This window comes from Podospora pseudoanserina, chromosome 5 (genome assembly GCF_035222485.1).
Source record: "Podospora pseudoanserina strain CBS 124.78 chromosome 5, whole genome shotgun sequence".
Taxonomy (NCBI): Eukaryota; Fungi; Ascomycota; class Sordariomycetes; order Sordariales; family Podosporaceae; genus Podospora; species Podospora pseudoanserina.
Window position 1 is genome coordinate 1,306,613 of NC_085924.1, and position 16,486 is coordinate 1,323,098.

General features: G+C 53.8%; 7 protein-coding genes across 7 annotated transcripts; 3 read left to right on the forward strand and 4 right to left on the reverse strand.

Annotated features, from left to right (window-relative positions):
• Positions 1–85: 85 nt before the first annotated feature.
• Positions 86–1,255, reverse strand: QC764_0076630 (uncharacterized protein; the record flags this gene model as incomplete). The annotated part of the gene is made up of 2 exons (XM_062940724.1): positions 495–1,255; positions 86–404 (listed from the first exon to the last, which is right to left on the reverse strand). Exons 1-2 carry the CDS (start codon positions 824–826, stop codon positions 86–88), a joined length of 651 nt encoding a protein of 216 aa, XP_062798776.1. The 5' UTR covers positions 827–1,255.
• Positions 1,256–1,302: 47 nt separating this feature from the next.
• QC764_0076640 (uncharacterized protein) lies at positions 1,303–1,587 on the reverse strand (the record flags this gene model as incomplete). The annotated part of the gene is made up of 2 exons (XM_062940725.1): positions 1,303–1,428; positions 1,489–1,587. The coding sequence occupies 2 exons, from the start codon at positions 1,585–1,587 to the stop codon at positions 1,303–1,305; spliced, it is 225 nt and encodes a 74-aa protein (XP_062798777.1).
• Positions 1,588–2,558: 971 nt separating this feature from the next.
• On the reverse strand, positions 2,559–5,744 carry QC764_503190 (uncharacterized protein). The gene is made up of 2 exons (XM_062947576.1): positions 3,561–5,744; positions 2,559–3,499 (listed from the first exon to the last, which is right to left on the reverse strand). The coding sequence occupies exons 1-2, from the start codon at positions 5,089–5,091 to the stop codon at positions 2,775–2,777; spliced, it is 2,256 nt and encodes a 751-aa protein (XP_062798778.1). The 5' UTR covers positions 5,092–5,744; the 3' UTR covers positions 2,559–2,774.
• A 1,361-nt stretch (positions 5,745–7,105) lies between these two features.
• Positions 7,106–8,152, forward strand: QC764_503200 (uncharacterized protein; the record flags this gene model as incomplete). Its single annotated transcript, XM_062947577.1, has 1 exon — positions 7,106–8,152. The coding sequence occupies one exon, from the start codon at positions 7,106–7,108 to the stop codon at positions 8,150–8,152; it is 1,047 nt and encodes a 348-aa protein (XP_062798779.1).
• Positions 8,153–8,324: 172 nt separating this feature from the next.
• QC764_503210 (uncharacterized protein) lies at positions 8,325–10,836 on the reverse strand. The gene is made up of 3 exons (XM_062947578.1): positions 9,968–10,836; positions 9,222–9,899; positions 8,325–9,168 (listed from the first exon to the last, which is right to left on the reverse strand). Exons 1-2 carry the CDS (start codon positions 10,156–10,158, stop codon positions 9,497–9,499), a joined length of 594 nt encoding a protein of 197 aa, XP_062798780.1. The 5' UTR covers positions 10,159–10,836; the 3' UTR covers positions 8,325–9,168; positions 9,222–9,496.
• A 78-nt stretch (positions 10,837–10,914) lies between these two features.
• Positions 10,915–14,232, forward strand: QC764_503220 (uncharacterized protein; the record flags this gene model as incomplete). The annotated part of the gene is made up of 3 exons (XM_062947579.1): positions 10,915–12,194; positions 12,345–13,218; positions 13,271–14,232. The coding sequence occupies exons 1-3, from the start codon at positions 11,997–11,999 to the stop codon at positions 14,230–14,232; spliced, it is 2,034 nt and encodes a 677-aa protein (XP_062798781.1). The 5' UTR covers positions 10,915–11,996.
• A 507-nt stretch (positions 14,233–14,739) lies between these two features.
• Positions 14,740–16,039, forward strand: QC764_503230 (uncharacterized protein; the record flags this gene model as incomplete). The annotated part of the gene is made up of 3 exons (XM_062947580.1): positions 14,740–14,770; positions 14,841–15,702; positions 15,757–16,039. The coding sequence occupies 3 exons, from the start codon at positions 14,740–14,742 to the stop codon at positions 16,037–16,039; spliced, it is 1,176 nt and encodes a 391-aa protein (XP_062798782.1).
• Between the last annotated feature and the right edge of the window lie 447 nt (positions 16,040–16,486).

A 16,486-nucleotide genomic window follows, 5' to 3' on the forward strand; every position in this document is an offset into this window, starting at 1 on the left:
CAGCCCAGCCTCTTCCTTGAACTCGGTAAACGACAGCTGATACCCGAGGCACCTTATGGTGAATCAAAACCTTCATGAGTTGATATCAATTTTGGTCCCAGGCCCCTATTCTAGTTTGCGTTGCATTTAACGCTGTTGAGTGCTCTTGGTCTTCCAGCAAGCTACACTGTAGCTCATTTTCGTCTGCTGAGGACCAACCAAGAGCGTAAAACATGACCTCAAATTCCACTGTCCTGTTCTTACCATACGCTGGGACATCAGTCTTGACTGTAAACCGCATCGAACCCGAGTCCCATGGCCCATCACCAGTCACAAAGAACGCCCGGTCCTCGTCATCGCATCGGCTCCACGGCCAGGCATCATAGATATCCATTTCCAAGGGGTAGCCAACCTGAAGAGCATGTCTTCGACACTGAGCTATCAGATGCCTTATGTCTGTCAGCGGCTCAGGAATTACTGGGGCCTCAACATCGGCCAGTTCGGTGAGCAAATACCGTGTTCTTGGCACCTTCGGCCAGTATATAGTCTTGTACTCGACAAACTCCCATGGGTTCTCCCTCACAGACCTATCCGAGCCACACTTTCGTAACCGGATCCCAATCGGCCGTTTGACATCTGAGCAGTTGAGCGGCAGAACATAAGAGTATGCTCGTTTGCCTGGTATTGGGTCGGATAGGACCTGACACTGGATCTTGATACCGCTGTTCATCATGGAAAAAACTCGCCTGTCATCGTCTCGAGGTAGTTTGATAAGGGTCTTCGATCCGGCGAAATACAGAGGTGATTCGGCGAGAACACCACAATAAACTCGGGCACCAGGGTGCATTTTTTCTTTGTTTCTGGTGATACCCTCCAAGCAAAAATGCTGAAGTCGGCTGTGTATTTGATAATCTCTTCCTGTAACCGTCGAAAGGCCTTGGTCCCTTCACCATAAAGCAGAGTCATGTTGACGTTGAAAAGCCCGACCATGCAGTAGGCCGTATCCTCTATTCTTGTTGTGGTCCTGGAAGCCGCCCAGCTCATTTTTTGGGCAACCGACATGCTCGATAATGACTGTGTGTGTCTCAGGATGCCCTTGTTGATTCCATTAATGGAGACAAGATGGTCTATTAGCGTTACTTTGTCGTCCCTGTCCTTCCACTCCCCGTCGAAGAATACCACGTTTGCTAGGGCGATCAGCTCTTGGAGAGTCCATCCACGAGCAAACCACCGGCATCGTGATAGAGCAATTTCCAAAGGGGCGACTCGCGGAGGCGGGAGGTCGGAAAGAAAGACGTAGCACACTAAGGACTGTTGGTACCACTAATACATGGACTTAATAGCCTCGGTTAGCTCAGCGCTGCTGGATTTGTCGATGCAACAGGTGTCGACCCAGGCGTATTGATATCCGTCCTTTTTCGCTATCCGACACGTCATGTCAATCTTCTTGTAGCCCTTCTTGCTCCGGAACATCTGATATCTCCCGCTCTTCATGTCAGCCCAAGTCACCTCTCCATCTTCCAACGTGTCTGATAGGATTGCGTATGGTGGAATATCGTTGCCGATAAACTCCTCGAACCGGCCGTCATTGGTGTTGGTAAGTCGCATCTTGATGGAATAGAGAGTATTCCAGCAGTGGTTGCCGGAGGAAAACCGAAAAGATCAACATGTTGAGATTTCGGTACAAAGTATGTCTTTGGTTGGATGAAAGGAGGCCTTCTGGTGCGGCCGGTGAATCTGCCAAGTGATAGGTGTGAGAACAGCACTCGACACTACAGCTGACGGCTGGTGTTAATCAGAGCTCTCAGGCCCTTTACTCGATTGTCAAGCAATGACTGGGTAAGATACACGAATATCACTCGGTCTCACATCAGAGTCATCTCTTACTACACGGTCATCAGTCCCGTCTTAAAACGACTCGACTTCATCCAAACCCTTCCACTTCTTCCTGTCCTCCATTTCTCTCAATTGTTACCTTGACACCCTTCTGCCATCCCATTAAACCACCACCATCCCCACCCACGCCTCCATCCCACAATCTTCACCTTCAAACTCCAACTCAACAACCCCTCCCGCCACCGGCTCTCACCTCCATCCCTCCCACATCATCAACAGCTCCTCGGCCGTCCAGCCCTGCAGCCCAGACGACATGGACAAGGAAGCCCAGCGGTCCTCCCTGCCCCTGTTCCGCTGGAAACGAACCTGGCAAATCGCCAACCCGACCGCCTGCTGGGTCGGCCAGATCAGAAGATACGGAACCAGCCAGGACGAAGACCTCTGCCACGGCGACGTCATCCAGTGGCTGGCGACTTTGTGCGTGATGGGGGTGGTGGGGTATCGATGGGGCGAGCTGAACGGGAGGATTTACAGGTATTTTCCTGACTGGGTGAGAAAATCGGAACATTACCCCAAATCAGCGATGCCGGACTATTGCTATGTTGATAATGGGGTGGAGAAGCCGTTTGTGCCGTGGTGGAGTTGGACGGTCGAGGCTAAGACACACACTGGGAGGTGCCAGTTGAGACATCGACGCTTGTACTCAGAAACGGGAAATAGCCCCCTCACAAACATAAACAGACCCATCATGAAATTAACCTAAAATTGCCTCTCATCAAGCTGATCTTTAACACTACCAAACTTCCCAAAGAAAAAGTCTTTAACTAAATAAACACCCATCCATTTTGCATCCATCCAAAAAAAAAAAAAAAAAAAAAAAAAACTCCTATCGTGCAATGCTGCCAGGGTATTCACCATGTAGTACCTACACAACATCCCATCCCCTCTCCTCCTCCTCCTCATCTCGACTCTTCCTCCCTCTCCTGCATCCACTCGGGCGCCAAATCAGCAACCACGGCCTCCTGCTCCGCCAGCTCCTCCTCCGTCGAGGCAGAGTGTATCGATCCATTCCCCAACGCCCGTTCAAAAAGCTCCTCGGGGCTGGCATCCTCCTCAATAACCTCATTCTCCTCCCCGGGTTGGGGCTCCCAGGGTGGATACCTCGGAGACTCCCCCTCCTCTTTGTGCTGACCAGCGAATTCAAACACTGATCCCATCTGGGACACAGGTTGATGCTCAGGAAGTATATCCACCGGGACAATCTTGCCCGATGCCTCAACGAAATACGCCACAGCAACTTGCTCCACCTCCCCGGGAACTTCAGGCTCTTGCGGCTCTGCTGGCGGTGGGGAGTCAGGTTTCTCTTCATCGCGGCTAGACTTGGCCATGGTGTAAGTCGACTCAGAGTCAAATGCCGACGGCATAGGGGAGTCTTTGAACAGGGGTGGGAGTTGGCGGGGTGATTCCGACGAGAACTTGTCCTGAGAAGAGCTGTTGGTTTGGATGGGGATGGCGTTGGTCATGATGGCCGGGTTGGGCACCATGGTCGTGCGGGCGCCTTCGAGAACGAACTTTGTCGCGAGCATCTTGTCCATGCTGTGGCGCTTCATGAAGAGGGAGATGAGGAAGGCGGCGACGGAGGCGCCGGTGATGGTCCAGTAGACGCCGTGGAAGCCGGCGACGTCTGGGTGTGGGAGGTGTCAGTTTGAAGCTAGAAAAGAGCGGGGAAGGGGCGGTTGACTCACAGGCTTCGAGGGCGCCGATCCGGACAGGATCGGTAGGGTCCATGGCGGCCATCTGAACAACGAATGCCTCGGAGTCGTGAGCAATCTCCTCCGGCATGCCTAGCTCGTCGAGCTTCTTTACCATGAGGTTCTGAAAGACTGTACCACCGACTGCGACACCGATGGACATTCCCATGGTGCGCATGAAGGCGTACATAGCTGCGGCTCGGCCGGCGTCTTCGACCCGGCTGATAGCCTGGATGCCGACGTTGACGCTGGTGAGGAGGATGCCATGGCCGATACCGAAGACAGCGAGAATGACAGCCCAGACAGGGGTGGGGGTGTCGGTGTCGAAGAAGTGGAGGAGACCGCAGCCGATGGCGGTGATGGCCCAGCCAGACCAAATTGCCCAGCGGTAGTGGCCTGTTCGGGAGGAAATGAGAGAAACGACGATGCTACCGGGGAGCAGGAGACAGGTGACTGGGAAGATGTCGAGTCCGGATTGCGTCGGCTTTTCGAACCGAACCGCGGTGAAGTAGAAGGGAACGTAGTACAGCGCACAAAAGAGAATAAAGCCCTGGAAAAGAGCACAAGCATAGGCGGCAAGCGCGCTCCCACTGCAAAACAGCTGCGGCCTCAAAAACGGCTCCCTCGCCCCATAGCTCTCCCAAACAACACTCATGGCAACACTGAGCACACCCACCACCATGGGCGCGATGACCTGCGCAGACGACCACTCAAACTGCACACCTCCCCAGCTCATGCCAACCAAGAAACTCGTCAACCCCCCAATAAACAAAAACCCGCCCAACCAATCCACCCTTGCAAGCTTGCTCCTCAAGCTCGTCCGCTGAGTCGTCAGCTTGACATAGCAAGGAATCAACACCAGGCCCAACGCGCAAAAAGGCAGGTTGATGTAGAAGCACCAGCTCCAGAATGCCTTCTCGACAAACAACCCCCCAATCAAGGGCCCCAGCACACTCCCCAGCGCCCACGCAGCCAGCACCAGAGAAAAGTACTTTGGCCTCTGTCTCAGCGGCACAATATCCGCAAAAATAACCTGTCCCATGGTAATAATCCCCCCACCGCCAATCCCCTGCACCGACCTCCCCGCAAAAAAGACAGTAAAGTTCTTCGCAATCGGGGCGCACAGAACGGTGCCGAGGGTGAAGAACAAGACCGAAAAGATGAGCATCTCCTTCCTGCCAAAGATGTCCGACAAGGCGGCGATGAAGGGCTGGCACACGGCGCAGGACAGGAGGTAGGATGTCCCTGCCCAGAAGGCGTCTGTTGCCGTCCCGCCGAGGTCGATGGCGAGGGTGGGGAGGACGGACACGAGGATGGTTGCGTCGAGGGCGACCATGAGGGAGATGATTGCGAGGGTGATCATGACGGCGTATTCCTGCTTTCCTGGTTTCCACTCGAGCTCTTGCTTGAGGGTGAGGCCGTGGTGGGGGTCTTCGCCTCGCTCAAGGGAGGAGGAGGAGGAGGGTGTGTCGTCCCGGGATCGGGGCATTACTGTTAGAGATGGGCGGTGGCGGTGGGTTGGCATCAAGTTGTCTGTCGATGGGATATAGGGGCGGTGTGGTGGGAGGTTTCGTAAAGGGGGAAGAACAAAAACCCAAGACGGAAACTGGAAAAAGGAACGAGTGGCCTTGGACACGGGAGACTTAACACCGAAGCAGACAGGGGCTTGTCATGCGGGCTGTTTTGTTGCTAAGGGGGAAAGCGTCTGTCGTCAGGATCGAAGAATTAAAAGAACCGGTGGGTAGGAAGGGGGGATATACCACTGCTTCAGGGGAGTTTGGGAGGAGTCTGTCGGTTCCGGTTTTCTTTATCTCTCACATTCCCCTCCTTCCGAAGTGTATGGACATGTGGTGAAAGTGGCAAGTTGTCTGTCTTGTTTGATGGTGATAAGGTGCAGAACCAAGATGCTACCGCACGTCAAGCGCAGGTAAGGCCAGGAAGGAATTAGCTCACAGTCATCTCAGTCCAGGAAACGCAACATTCGGTTCAAGCTTTCTGTTATGGCATGGAGTCACAGAGTTTGGGGATTTGCATGTCAGTGAGGGTCGGATGGGAAGAGCGGGCATGCCCAGGGGTAAACAGGCTTATAGCACCAAACGTCAGAGTGGGACTACTGCTAGATGTGTCTAGATACAGGTCACCATGCTGGATACGTTGACTCTCACGTGGCTAACGTTGAGTTGCACTAACGATTGCTGATATAGCGTACGTGAATGGCTGTTCGCAGTGGAGGGTGGGGTGAGTGATACTCAGACTTGGATCGCAGTATCACAACAGCCATTGATGGCAACCAATGGCTGGTCACCTACATCTTGAGAAAAATTACCAACAATAGCAATCCCAGACTCAGTATCGGTCTGTCATGAATAGATGGAAAGACAACGGTATATGGTAGGGTCACAACGGGTGGCGCCTCCCTCCCGCAGTGAACAGCCGTCCGCATTATTGGACACAGCCTACATGGCGAATGGGAGACTGGAACGTCGATTGGCGACGAGATTGGCCTGTGGGTGACTGCAGCCGCTGTTTCAAAGAGAAGTTTCCCCCCAGCTGAAGCTACAGGCGCAAGTTCCCCGCACTTGACCACCCATCTGGACTAACAAGAGACCGTCTTGGAGTTTATTCTCGGTGACAGCTTACTTTATTTTGACCTGGGTGGTATCACAGGGTTATCCATGTCTCGGAGAGAAAGCAATGTTGATCGACAAGGGCGGCGATGGGCAAAGAGACAATACCATGAACCAGCCCCCGAAATGTTCCACAAAGAAAGATGAGGATTCTAAGCAGCATGGCAGTCACATAGTCACATGGGAAAAGTTTGTTTGATATCACTACCAACAACTTGGACTAGAGCCACGGTGCAAGCCATGCAACTGCCGGCACTAGCACACCGTTCCCGAAGCGGGCATTGCAGAAAAACCGATGCCTTTCCAGATGGCGTCAGTTTCGCATGCTCTGGAGCTTCATAAACCCCGTCGTCGCTTGCACCATGCTGGGGCTGATGTCATGACTATTTGCCAGCTTCTAGCTTGGAGGTATGCAGCTGAGCAAGTGCATGGAACCTCATTTCTCAACACGTTATCTACCCCGGGCTGAACAAAACAGCCGTTTCCCCGACTATGACCAGCCCTGCGCCTCCCTTATGCGCTTACCGTCCATGATAGGACACAAACTAGAGTTTTATCTCTGCCACCAAACCAAATGTAACCCTACCTACTTCGCTGTGTTTCACAGGCTGTCCCCATCGACCGTGTTTAACCTCTGGTATATCAGACTGTGTGATGGGAGAACAGCGGCAAATGTTTGCCAATTCAGGAACGAGAAAAGACAAGGCATTTGTCCCCGTGGTGCAGCTGAAATGGTGTGACATTGCAGCCAGGAACCAAACTGCTATATTTATCGACACGTATTTGTGCTGTCTTGCACAGCAGCTAGGTGTCTACCATGACACCGGCGGGCGGATATAATATCTCTGTGATCACAAACCTCCATCAGTCTGCCCTGCCTCACCTACCTAATGACAACTACACCTCATCAACATGACCTCTTCATCTCCCATCCCAGGCTTCACCCCCCTCTCCCCCACAATCCACCTCTATCAACCCCCTTCCCCTACTCTCACCCATCATACCTCCCCGAACCCTCCCCAACTAATAATCCTCTGCACCTGGACCTCCGCCAAACCAGCCCACATAGCAAAATACACCACCGCCTACCAATCCCTCCACCCCACCACCCCCATCCTCCTAATAACAACCCACATCACCGACCTAATCATCCACTCCATCCCCCACAAGGCAAAATCCCTTCTCCCCGCCTTGACTTACCTCCTCAGTCTCCCAGCCACCACCCCAGGGCCATACTTCTCCCCCTTCTCCCCCCCAACCGCGCGACTACCCCCCGGCTCAATCCTCCTGCACACCTTCTCCGAAGGCGGCTCCTTCGCCGCCGTCTCCCTCGCCACAACCTACCTCCACTACTCAAAACAAAAGCTCCCAGTCGGGGCATTCATCTTCGACTCCACGCCCGGAAGCCCAACACCGTCTTTTGCCTCCTCCACGGCAGCCTTTGCGAGGACACTCCCAGGTTTTTGTCAACATAATGTTATTCGGAAGAGCGTTGGCGGGGTGGTGTACCTCTCTTTTCGGGCCCGCTCAGGCAACAGAGACAAAGGGCGACGGGACTGGCTGCACTTTACACAACTGGGGTTAAATAACGAAAGGCTATGGGATTCATCATCCGAGAGTGTCCCAACGACGTACCTCTTTAGCGAAAAGGACGATCTTGTCTTGTGGGAAGATGTGCAAAACCATGCGGTCAGGGCAAAGAGACGGAGCTTGATGGTTAGGTTTAAAGAGACGGGGCACTGCGGGCATGTCATGAGGGAGAGGGAGAAGGGGATATACTGGGCTGCGGTGAGGCTGACATGGGAAGGGGTGAGGGTTGATGGGGGGTTGGGGGTGAAACTACATGGTTTGAGGGGGACAACAGTAGGGTGGAACAACAGAAAGGGGTGGCTTAGTTTGGATAGTTTGTGTCTTGAGGTGGAGGAGGAGGAGGAGGAGGAGGAGAGAACAAGGACATGACAAGTTAAAAAAAAAAAAAAAAAAAAAAAAAAAAGGGGGATCAAAAAGAAATCGAAACAACTACCTTATTTAATCCTTCTTCTGTTTCCTAGAGGAAACCCACGTCCTAACTCTCTAAGCCAGAAAATATCTAACCGTATAATTAATCTCACCCCATACCGACCATGACATTCCTCTGTTATTCCTCCCCATGTGTATGTACATCACCGTAATCCTCTGCACAACTCCTTCCCTCAGGCATCACCGCCGTGCACCCCACTCTCCTTTGTTCCGCACTACCCAACCCATTTTCTAGCTATTTCAGCCTCCGCGTAGTCTCACACCGATACTCGGCAAGTGTCGTTTGTATCGAGATCATCGGAGGGGTGGTCATACATTTGTGTCGTCAATCGACGAGGATAATTGTTGCAAGTTGTGAATCGAAACGTTCAAGGGTTTCATGTACATGTATCAAGCCCCTATAAACATCGAATTCCAGGCGTAATTTCAGGCTGCCGAAAAGCAGGAGGTGGCGCATTGTAATATTCGGGGTATCCTGTCCCCGTTCTTTTGGTTGTTTTGTTAGTGACCCTTTTTTTTGGTTTGTCTTGTCATTTTGCTGATGGGGACGGCGCTTTTCGCCATCCCTCGGCGTCTCGATCGTGGTTGTGAATGGACCGAGAGGGTCAAACCCCAGAGCTAGACTCTTGTTGGATGGGCTTCTTGCGGCATCGTGATGGAGGATCCCCCTAAGTACCGCAAGTTTTGGCGAGATCTGCAGAAGATGTTTGCAGCAGACTCGATTTGAACTGAGTACCACTCCAGACTCCCCGAGCTCTGAACTCGAGATGAGCAGTTGGACCCAGACGAATGGGCCACCGACCAGGTTGCCAGTCTGATCGGCGATTCAACCTCTCGGAAAACTGAGTTAAGGGTTCGGTTGGATGAGGGGGTGTGGTGTAGGTTATGGGGAAGCCGAGCGGTGGTGTCTCGTGGTGGTGGTTGTGGACCTGGGTGAGGTGGATGAAGGCTGAACTCTAATCGTCAAAGTCAGTACCGGGATGCTTGGGTCTGTGGTGTGGCACAAAACCTCCTAGACGGCGCCAAGTGGAACAAAGGGGACCTGTCGAGACATGTCTCAGTTGTTGAAAAAATCAAGTCGATTGCCATGACATCCCAAGGACGTCGTGCTTAAAGATTCGCCAGATAACTCCAAACCAAGTATCGATACAGTCCCGCCGCCCGTTTCCCTGGATATCATACATACACTCCTTTATTCATGACATAAATCATTCCCGCCCATATTCATCCCCAATTCCTATCCTAACGTGTCGTTTTGTCCTTTTCTTTCTCATAGCAAAATCATCATGACTTGTCCTGGAGAGGACTTCCCCGGAGAGGGCTTCCTCGCAAGGGACTCCCTCGTAAGGGGCTGCCTCGGCTGCTATCCCTCTTGGGCCATTGGTTATTGGTCCCGTCCAGATCGTCAAATGGGTCTAAGTGGTCGTTGAGCTGGGCGGCGCTCAGCTTTGCTTCCTTGGGGGCATCTAGAGGGTCTCTTGAACGTCGACCAAAACCGCTGGGCGAGCCCTCAGGCGAGAATTTGGAATCGATATCATGTGCGCGTGATCGCTTCGTGGAGGGTACATCGTCAAGACCGTAGTCTGCCGCTTGGAACCGATCGCTCTTGTCCTCGCTCGCATCTCTCTTCTTCTTCCGGCGGTGCAAAAATGCAAGGACGCTCAAAGTGCAAATAATGAGGGCACCACTTGTAGACACTCAGTCAGCAATGGTTCGCCAAGCGCACATGATGCCAAGAGCGAGGTAAACACTCACAAAACACTGCCAACCACAATCCAGGTAATTTTGGCGGTCGAAATGCCGGGCTTCTCGCACAGATTGATATTTGGTTGGGGGCTGCACTCGTCGTCCTCGCGAGGGAGGAGCATGGCGGCTACTGCGCGCTTGAGCTTCGCAGCAGACCAATGCTGCATGCTTGCAGCGGGAGCTATCCCTTGGGGCGCCATTGCTGCTTGGGAGGTTGGTGTTGGTGTAGTTCTAGGGAAAAAGCGATTGCAAAGCGATTGACCCAGTTTCCGTTCCCTTCGAATTCCGCCAAAAATCAGACCATCTGCTTTTCAATCTTCCAGCGATTGTCGAAAAATGGTCGGGGTCTGTTGGCCGCACTTGAAGGGAAACCGACGGCGGGCCGCCTTGTGTAAGCGTGTGCCGTAGCGGGAGGTGGTGCGCTCAGGAACGTGGAAAAAGGCAGTGCGGGCAGTCTGTTGGTATGTTGTCCGCGACACGTTGGGAACACCGGAGGTCCACAAGACAAGATAGCAGCGAAGGTAAAGGTTTCGAAGTCGAAAACGAAGGTGAGGATGAAGACGAAACACGCATCACATCAAACCGCCGGGGCTGACAGGAAGATAAAAAAGGCCGTTGGCATAGCGTCACAGTCTTGTTGTTAATTGAGAAATCCTGAATCCGGAATCGTTGCGAGCGGTAGGTGACGTCGAGAGCGTGTCCGTGTCAAGGGATAATTGCCAACCGAACGGCGCAGTCTGATTGGTGCCTCACACTCAGAAATGCAGGAAGCCGGGATCCACCCCGGCATGCAAGCGATGCTGCAGCATATATTCGCTGATGTGATTGGGCGAGAGGGTGCTTGACGATGGGGGAGTTTCACGCTGCAAAAACAAGCACCTCGCCTGGAGACAGGGTCTTTTGGAGGCATCCAGGCCCTTGGCTTTTTTGTATCATGAACTTCTTATACGAGCTGCTTCGTAGTATCGGGCTTACTGCCCCGTTCAGCAAGAGGAAGTTCGTGTTGTCAACAGACGAACTCACGGCTAGGTACGGAAGCGAGCAAGTATCACGAACACAACAGTTTTCGCCGCGGAAACGCTCCAGCGGACTAATGCCGCGCCATGAGTCGGATGGTCCCATAGTAAACCTGCAGTCAAGATCGCCAAACAGGGAACTAAACAACCTCGTCTTGGACGTCATGGAGATAATATCTACAGTACAGTGATATTCACAGCTTGCCAAAATCCTGGACAGCACAAGCTTTTGGTTCTACTGATCATAATGCTTGACTTAGTTTGAGTTGTCCATAGCCACAACTTATGTTCCAATCTCCGTCCAACGGCATGTCGGGAATGCTGTGCTGCCACGTTTTGATTGAACCGACATGAAGATATTCTATCTCTGACACGTTGCACGGCCAGCTTGGAAAGATCGACCGGGCGATGCCGGTGTTCCGTTTCATAGGCCCTCTTCTATAAGAGAGATGCTATCACCAAAACAGTGGATGGGGTCGAATCCAGGACAACGGTTGAGGTCATGGCTTTCCACAGCACTGCAACGGTCTTTTAGTTCCCCGCTAAAAGATACGTACCGGGGCGCATCCCCCACATTTGGTACAAGACAGATGCTGGTTGGAAACAGAAATTGCTGGCCTCTTCCTGGCTTACGCCCGGCTCATTGTGAAACAACTCAAACAGGACATCCTTTCTCTCACAGTGAGGCCGTTGAAATTCTGCTCCCGACCCCACCAGAAGCTGGGGATTTGGTGGGGGTTTATTGAATCTCTGCATTGGCCCGTGCACTTCGAGCCAAGGGCGACTCGGCTGGCAAGGGCGGTCATCTGATTGCTTTTACGTGATTGGCCACCGGCTCTTGAGCTTCGTTCGGTCGAGAAATCCACTCACTGAATGTCACAACCCGTTCGAGAAAATTGCCTACATCTTACCGCCGACAAAGTTCAAAGTCGACGCTCCAGATCGCCAGATCCCAGCCGGCAGTATTTCTGGTTGACGGCTACTCACCAGCATATCTTACAACAGAACTTCTCACCGATACAATGTCTACAAACCCGGGCACCATGCGAGGCCCGAGCCGGACCGGCCAGCGCGGCGGCATCCCTTTCACCCCCAATACCCCTACGACATCGTCTGCTTCTTCGGCAATCCCCAGACCAGTCGAAACCACCCATGCTGCCCCCAGCGAGAGCGGCGCCTCCTTGAGTGCCGGCAGACAAAAACAAGCAAAGCGGGACGAGGTGTGTATTTTGGCTTCTTTATCTTCTTGTTCTGAGCCAGTTATCGGCTAGTCTTGGCGCCTCTATTTCGCATCTCCTGATCAGTGACGTGGCGGACGAGAAATACCACTTGGTGGGCGACAGGATGAAGACTTACTCTGTAACTACCAGGCCATCCGCCGCAAGCTGGAGAGTGATCTCTCCAAGAAGAAGCACCTTACCAGCCGAGCCCGCCATTCCCGCAAGGCCCCTCCCGGCACCGTCCTTGCCCTCAAGCCTAGCCCCGCCCTCCAGATCAAGCCCGCGACGACCGTTTCCGAGGCTGCCCAGTTGATGGCCGCGAAAAGGGAAGACTGCGTGCTTGTTACCGACGACGATGAGAGAATTGCCGGCATCTTCACCGCTAAGGATCTCGCCTTCCGCGTTGTTGGAGCTGGGTTGAAGGCCGCCAATGTCACCATTGCCGAAATCATGACCAAGAACCCCCTCTGCGCCAGAACCGATACCAGTGCCACCGATGCCCTCGACCTCATGGTCCGCAAGGGCTTCCGCCACTTGCCAGTTATGGACGAGAACCAAGACATCTCTGGTGTCCTCGATATCACAAAGTGCTTTTACGAGGCCATGGAGAAGTTGGAGCGGGCCTACTCTTCGTCTCGCCGTCTCTACGACGCCCTCGAGGGTGTGCAGTCCGAGTTGGGCACAAGTCAGCCTCAACAGATTATTCAGTATGTTGAGGCCTTGCGATCCAAGATGTCGGGTCCTACCCTCGAGTCGGTCCTCAACGGCATCCCACCCACCACCGTCAGCGTGCGGACATCGGTCAAGGAGGCTGCCCAGCTGATGAAGGAGAACCACACCACAGCCGTCTTGGTGCAAGATCAGGGCGCTATTACGGGTATCTTCACCAGCAAGGATGTTGTCCTGCGTGTTATTGCCCCAGGCCTTGATCCTGCCACTTGTAGCGTCGTCCGTGTGATGACCCCTCACCCCGACTTTGCGCCCATGGACATGACCATCCAGGCTGCTCTTCGCAAGATGCATGGTATGTTTACTTGTCCAAACTTTGTTGAGATCAAACTAATACGGTGCTTCAGATGGCCACTACCTTAACCTCCCGGTGATGAACGATGGAGGCGAGATTGTCGGTATGGTCGATGTACTCAAGCTCACATATGCCACTCTCGAACAGATCAACACGATGGGGACAGGCGCCGACAACGAAGGACCGGCATGGAACAAATTCTGGCTCTCGCTTGACCACGAGACCGAGTCCATGGTCTCTGGTGACGGCTCCCATCACCACACCCACCACACCCGCTCCGTCATGTCCCCCGATATGTCCCGCGACAGAATCAACGACAGCGTTGCGCCCGGCGATTCAGCCAGCCATGCGGGTGTTGATTCGCCCCCCCATAGTGCTGTGGCGCCCATCACACCCGAACTCCCACCCAGCGAGATCCCATTCGCCTTCAAGTTCAAGGCGCCTAGCGGGCGTGTCCATCGTCTGCAAGTGACTGCTGCGCACGGCATGGAGGAATTTGTTGCCAACGTCGCAGCGAAGCTCGGCGCCGAGGTGGAGACTATTGGAGGTGCACCAGCGGTTGAGGATGGTCTGCTCTCTGGCGGATTTGCCCTGAGCTATCTGGATGATGAGGGTGATTCGGTTTCCATCACAACAGACCAGGATCTTCTGGAGGCCATTCTCCTGGCTCGTCATGGCCATCGCGAGAAGGTCGATCTCTTTGTTCACCACCCCAACCAACCTCCCGTTGCCGTCGCCCCAGCGCCAGAACCGGTGGCTCACCCCACTCCTCCTGCCTCGTCAGTAGTTAGAGAGCGGAGAAAGGCACACCACGAGGAGGAGTCCGAGGAAGAGGAAGACGAATCTGAGGAGGAGGCGCCTGTTCGCCGGAGAACCCGCACGCGAACTGCGCCTCTTCAGCAGGAACAGGTCATTGCCGGTGTCCCTAATGAGCTCCTGCTGCCAGGTGCTATTGTCACATTGGCCGTCGTTATCATTGGTGTGTTTGCCATTGGTAGAGCGTCTAGCAGATAAACAGATGTGGCAGGCGGGAGAGGAATGTTGGGGGAGTATATATCCGCTTTTAGGGGGGTGGTGAAAGCAAAATCCGGTGACGAGACGAACGAGCCTTGCGTTGGGGCGAGCCTTTTACGATGCACACCTACAAAACCACATGGTTCGGGCAGGCGAGGTTCGCGGTGTAGAATTCTTTTGTATCAGACTTCATGACTGCCTATTGATTCCATAGATGATCTAATAGCACTTTTTTATTTTTCCTTTGTTCAGCAATTGACGGATCCCCCCTCTCTTCTCATCCATTGTCTTCTCACTGCCCCTGAAATGAACAAGTGATGTCGTAACGTGGGGTGAGAGACCTCCGATGTGGTGCGGGCGTCGGTTCGGGTGGTCGGCGGCTCGGCGGGGAGCGAAGCACGGGCCACCTCGAATTGGAGCTGCTCTGGAGAAAAGTTGATTTGCGCTTCGGCCGGCAATAGAACTTCTGGAACTGGTGATGCCTGTTAGACACCCAGCATTCCCGCCATGATTATACGGAATTTCGGCGTGCGGCACGGTGAGTCTAGTTTGACATCGGCTCGATTCCTCGGAACCCTCACTAATTGAGTCGAATGTGTGAATCACAGGCCGCCAGGTGCTCTCTGCCCCTCCCTCGGCACCATCATGTCTCCGACTCTTCTCTACCCAGACCACAACGACGACAACGACTGCCACCCCCGTGCCCGGAAACCAAGAAGCGGTCGAGCAGCTCGCCGCTCTGAGTGCCACGGATGCCGCCCGCGAAGCCAGGCTCGCCGGCCGCCGACAGCAGCAGGAGATTGCGGCCATCCCGCGCAACTTCAGGAAGTTTATCAAGTACCAAAAGGAAACGGAGAAGCTCGGGTCCGAGGTTGAGAGGCGGTATCTCCCCGACGAGATCATCCGCAACCCGCCCCACGACGCCAGCTTGGAGGACCTGCTCGCGGCCCAGTGCCACATGGGCCATCATGTCTCGAGGTGGAACCCGGCCAACTCGAGGTACATTTACGGTGAGAGGTCGGATATTCACATCATCAGCCTGGAGCAGACGGCGGCGCACTTGAGGAGGGCGGCGAGGGTGGTTGAGGAGGTGGCGTATCATGGGGGGTTGATTCTGTTTGTGGGGAACAGGAAAGGGCAGATGCCGATTGTGACGAGGATGGCGGAGCTGGCTGGGGCGTGTCACCTTTTTCAGAAGTGGACGCCGGGGTGTATCACGAACAAGGATGTGTTGTTGCAAGGGGGGCAGCTCAAGATTGTGGATGAGAAGGATAGGGAGTTGGAGGGGTTTGAGGAGCATTTGAGGGATTGCAGGCCGGTGACGCCGGATTTGGTGGTTTGCTTGAACCCGTTGGAGAATTATGCGTTGCTGAGGGAGTGTGCGCTGGCTACGGTGCCCACGGTGGGGGTGATTGACACGGATGCTGATCCGAGCTGGGTTACGTATCAGATTCCGGCGAATGACGATAGGTGAGTTTTTCTTGAATGAGGGAGACGGATGGGTTGCTAATGATGGGAGAATAGTTTGCGGTCTGTGGCTCTTATTGCGGGTGTTTTGGGGCGGGCTGGTGAGAGGGGGCAGCAGAGGAGGCTAGCGGATGCTGAGCAGGGGGTTGTGAAGTGGCAGACGCCCAAGGATGTGTTTAGTTTTATCGGCAAGGTGAACGCCAAGATCAGGAGGGAAGCCGAGGAAAAACAGGAGAATATTCAAAAGGAGACGGGAGGGCTGAAGCCGGCTGATTTGATGACGGAGGATGAGGTTATCGCTGAGATGTTTGGTCAGGGGGCTGTTCCGTCCAAATACTAGCGGGCGAGTGTCCCTTTTCTGTATCAAAATTCAAAATGAATGTGTATTTTAGAGGCTTTTGTATGTACATGTAAAATAGGAACAAAATTGGTACACTTGCTGAAAGACAACAAAATAACAGCTCCTCAGGAGGCGTGATGGCAACAAATCACTGTCGATAATGATTGTTGTCGTTGATATTGTCCTGGCAGCTGTTCGTCTCATCATGCCGGGCTATCAGCTGCCGCCAGCCAAGACCATGACTAAGCCCCCCTCCCATCCAATGCGGCCCGAAATCTTCGCAGCATCCCCTTTCCAGCGAATTTCCCCTCACCAGGCACAAATCATCACCACGCACATTTCAGCACAGCAGACACGTTCCCGTCACGTCACAGCCAACACCCTGCCGCCGCACTTCGGTCGTTCTCGTCACGCCACACCGGCATTCCCCCGTTGATTGGGCACGAA

Bases quoted from the DNA above. Each gene is read 5' to 3' on its own strand.
- QC764_503190 (XM_062947576.1), bottom strand. From the start codon at position 5,091: ATGCCAACCCACCGCCACCGCCCATCTCTAACAGTAATGCCCCGATCC. The intron at 3,500-3,560 runs GTGAGTCAACCG...TCCCACACCCAG, and splicing joins GATCGGCGCCCTCGAAGCCT to ACGTCGCCGGCTTCCACGGC.
- QC764_503210 (XM_062947578.1), bottom strand. From the start codon at position 10,158: ATGGCGCCCCAAGGGATAGCTCCCGCTGCAAGCATGCAGCATTGGTCT. The intron at 9,900-9,967 runs GTGAGTGTTTAC...AGTGTCTACAAG, and splicing joins ATTGTGGTTGGCAGTGTTTT to TGGTGCCCTCATTATTTGCA.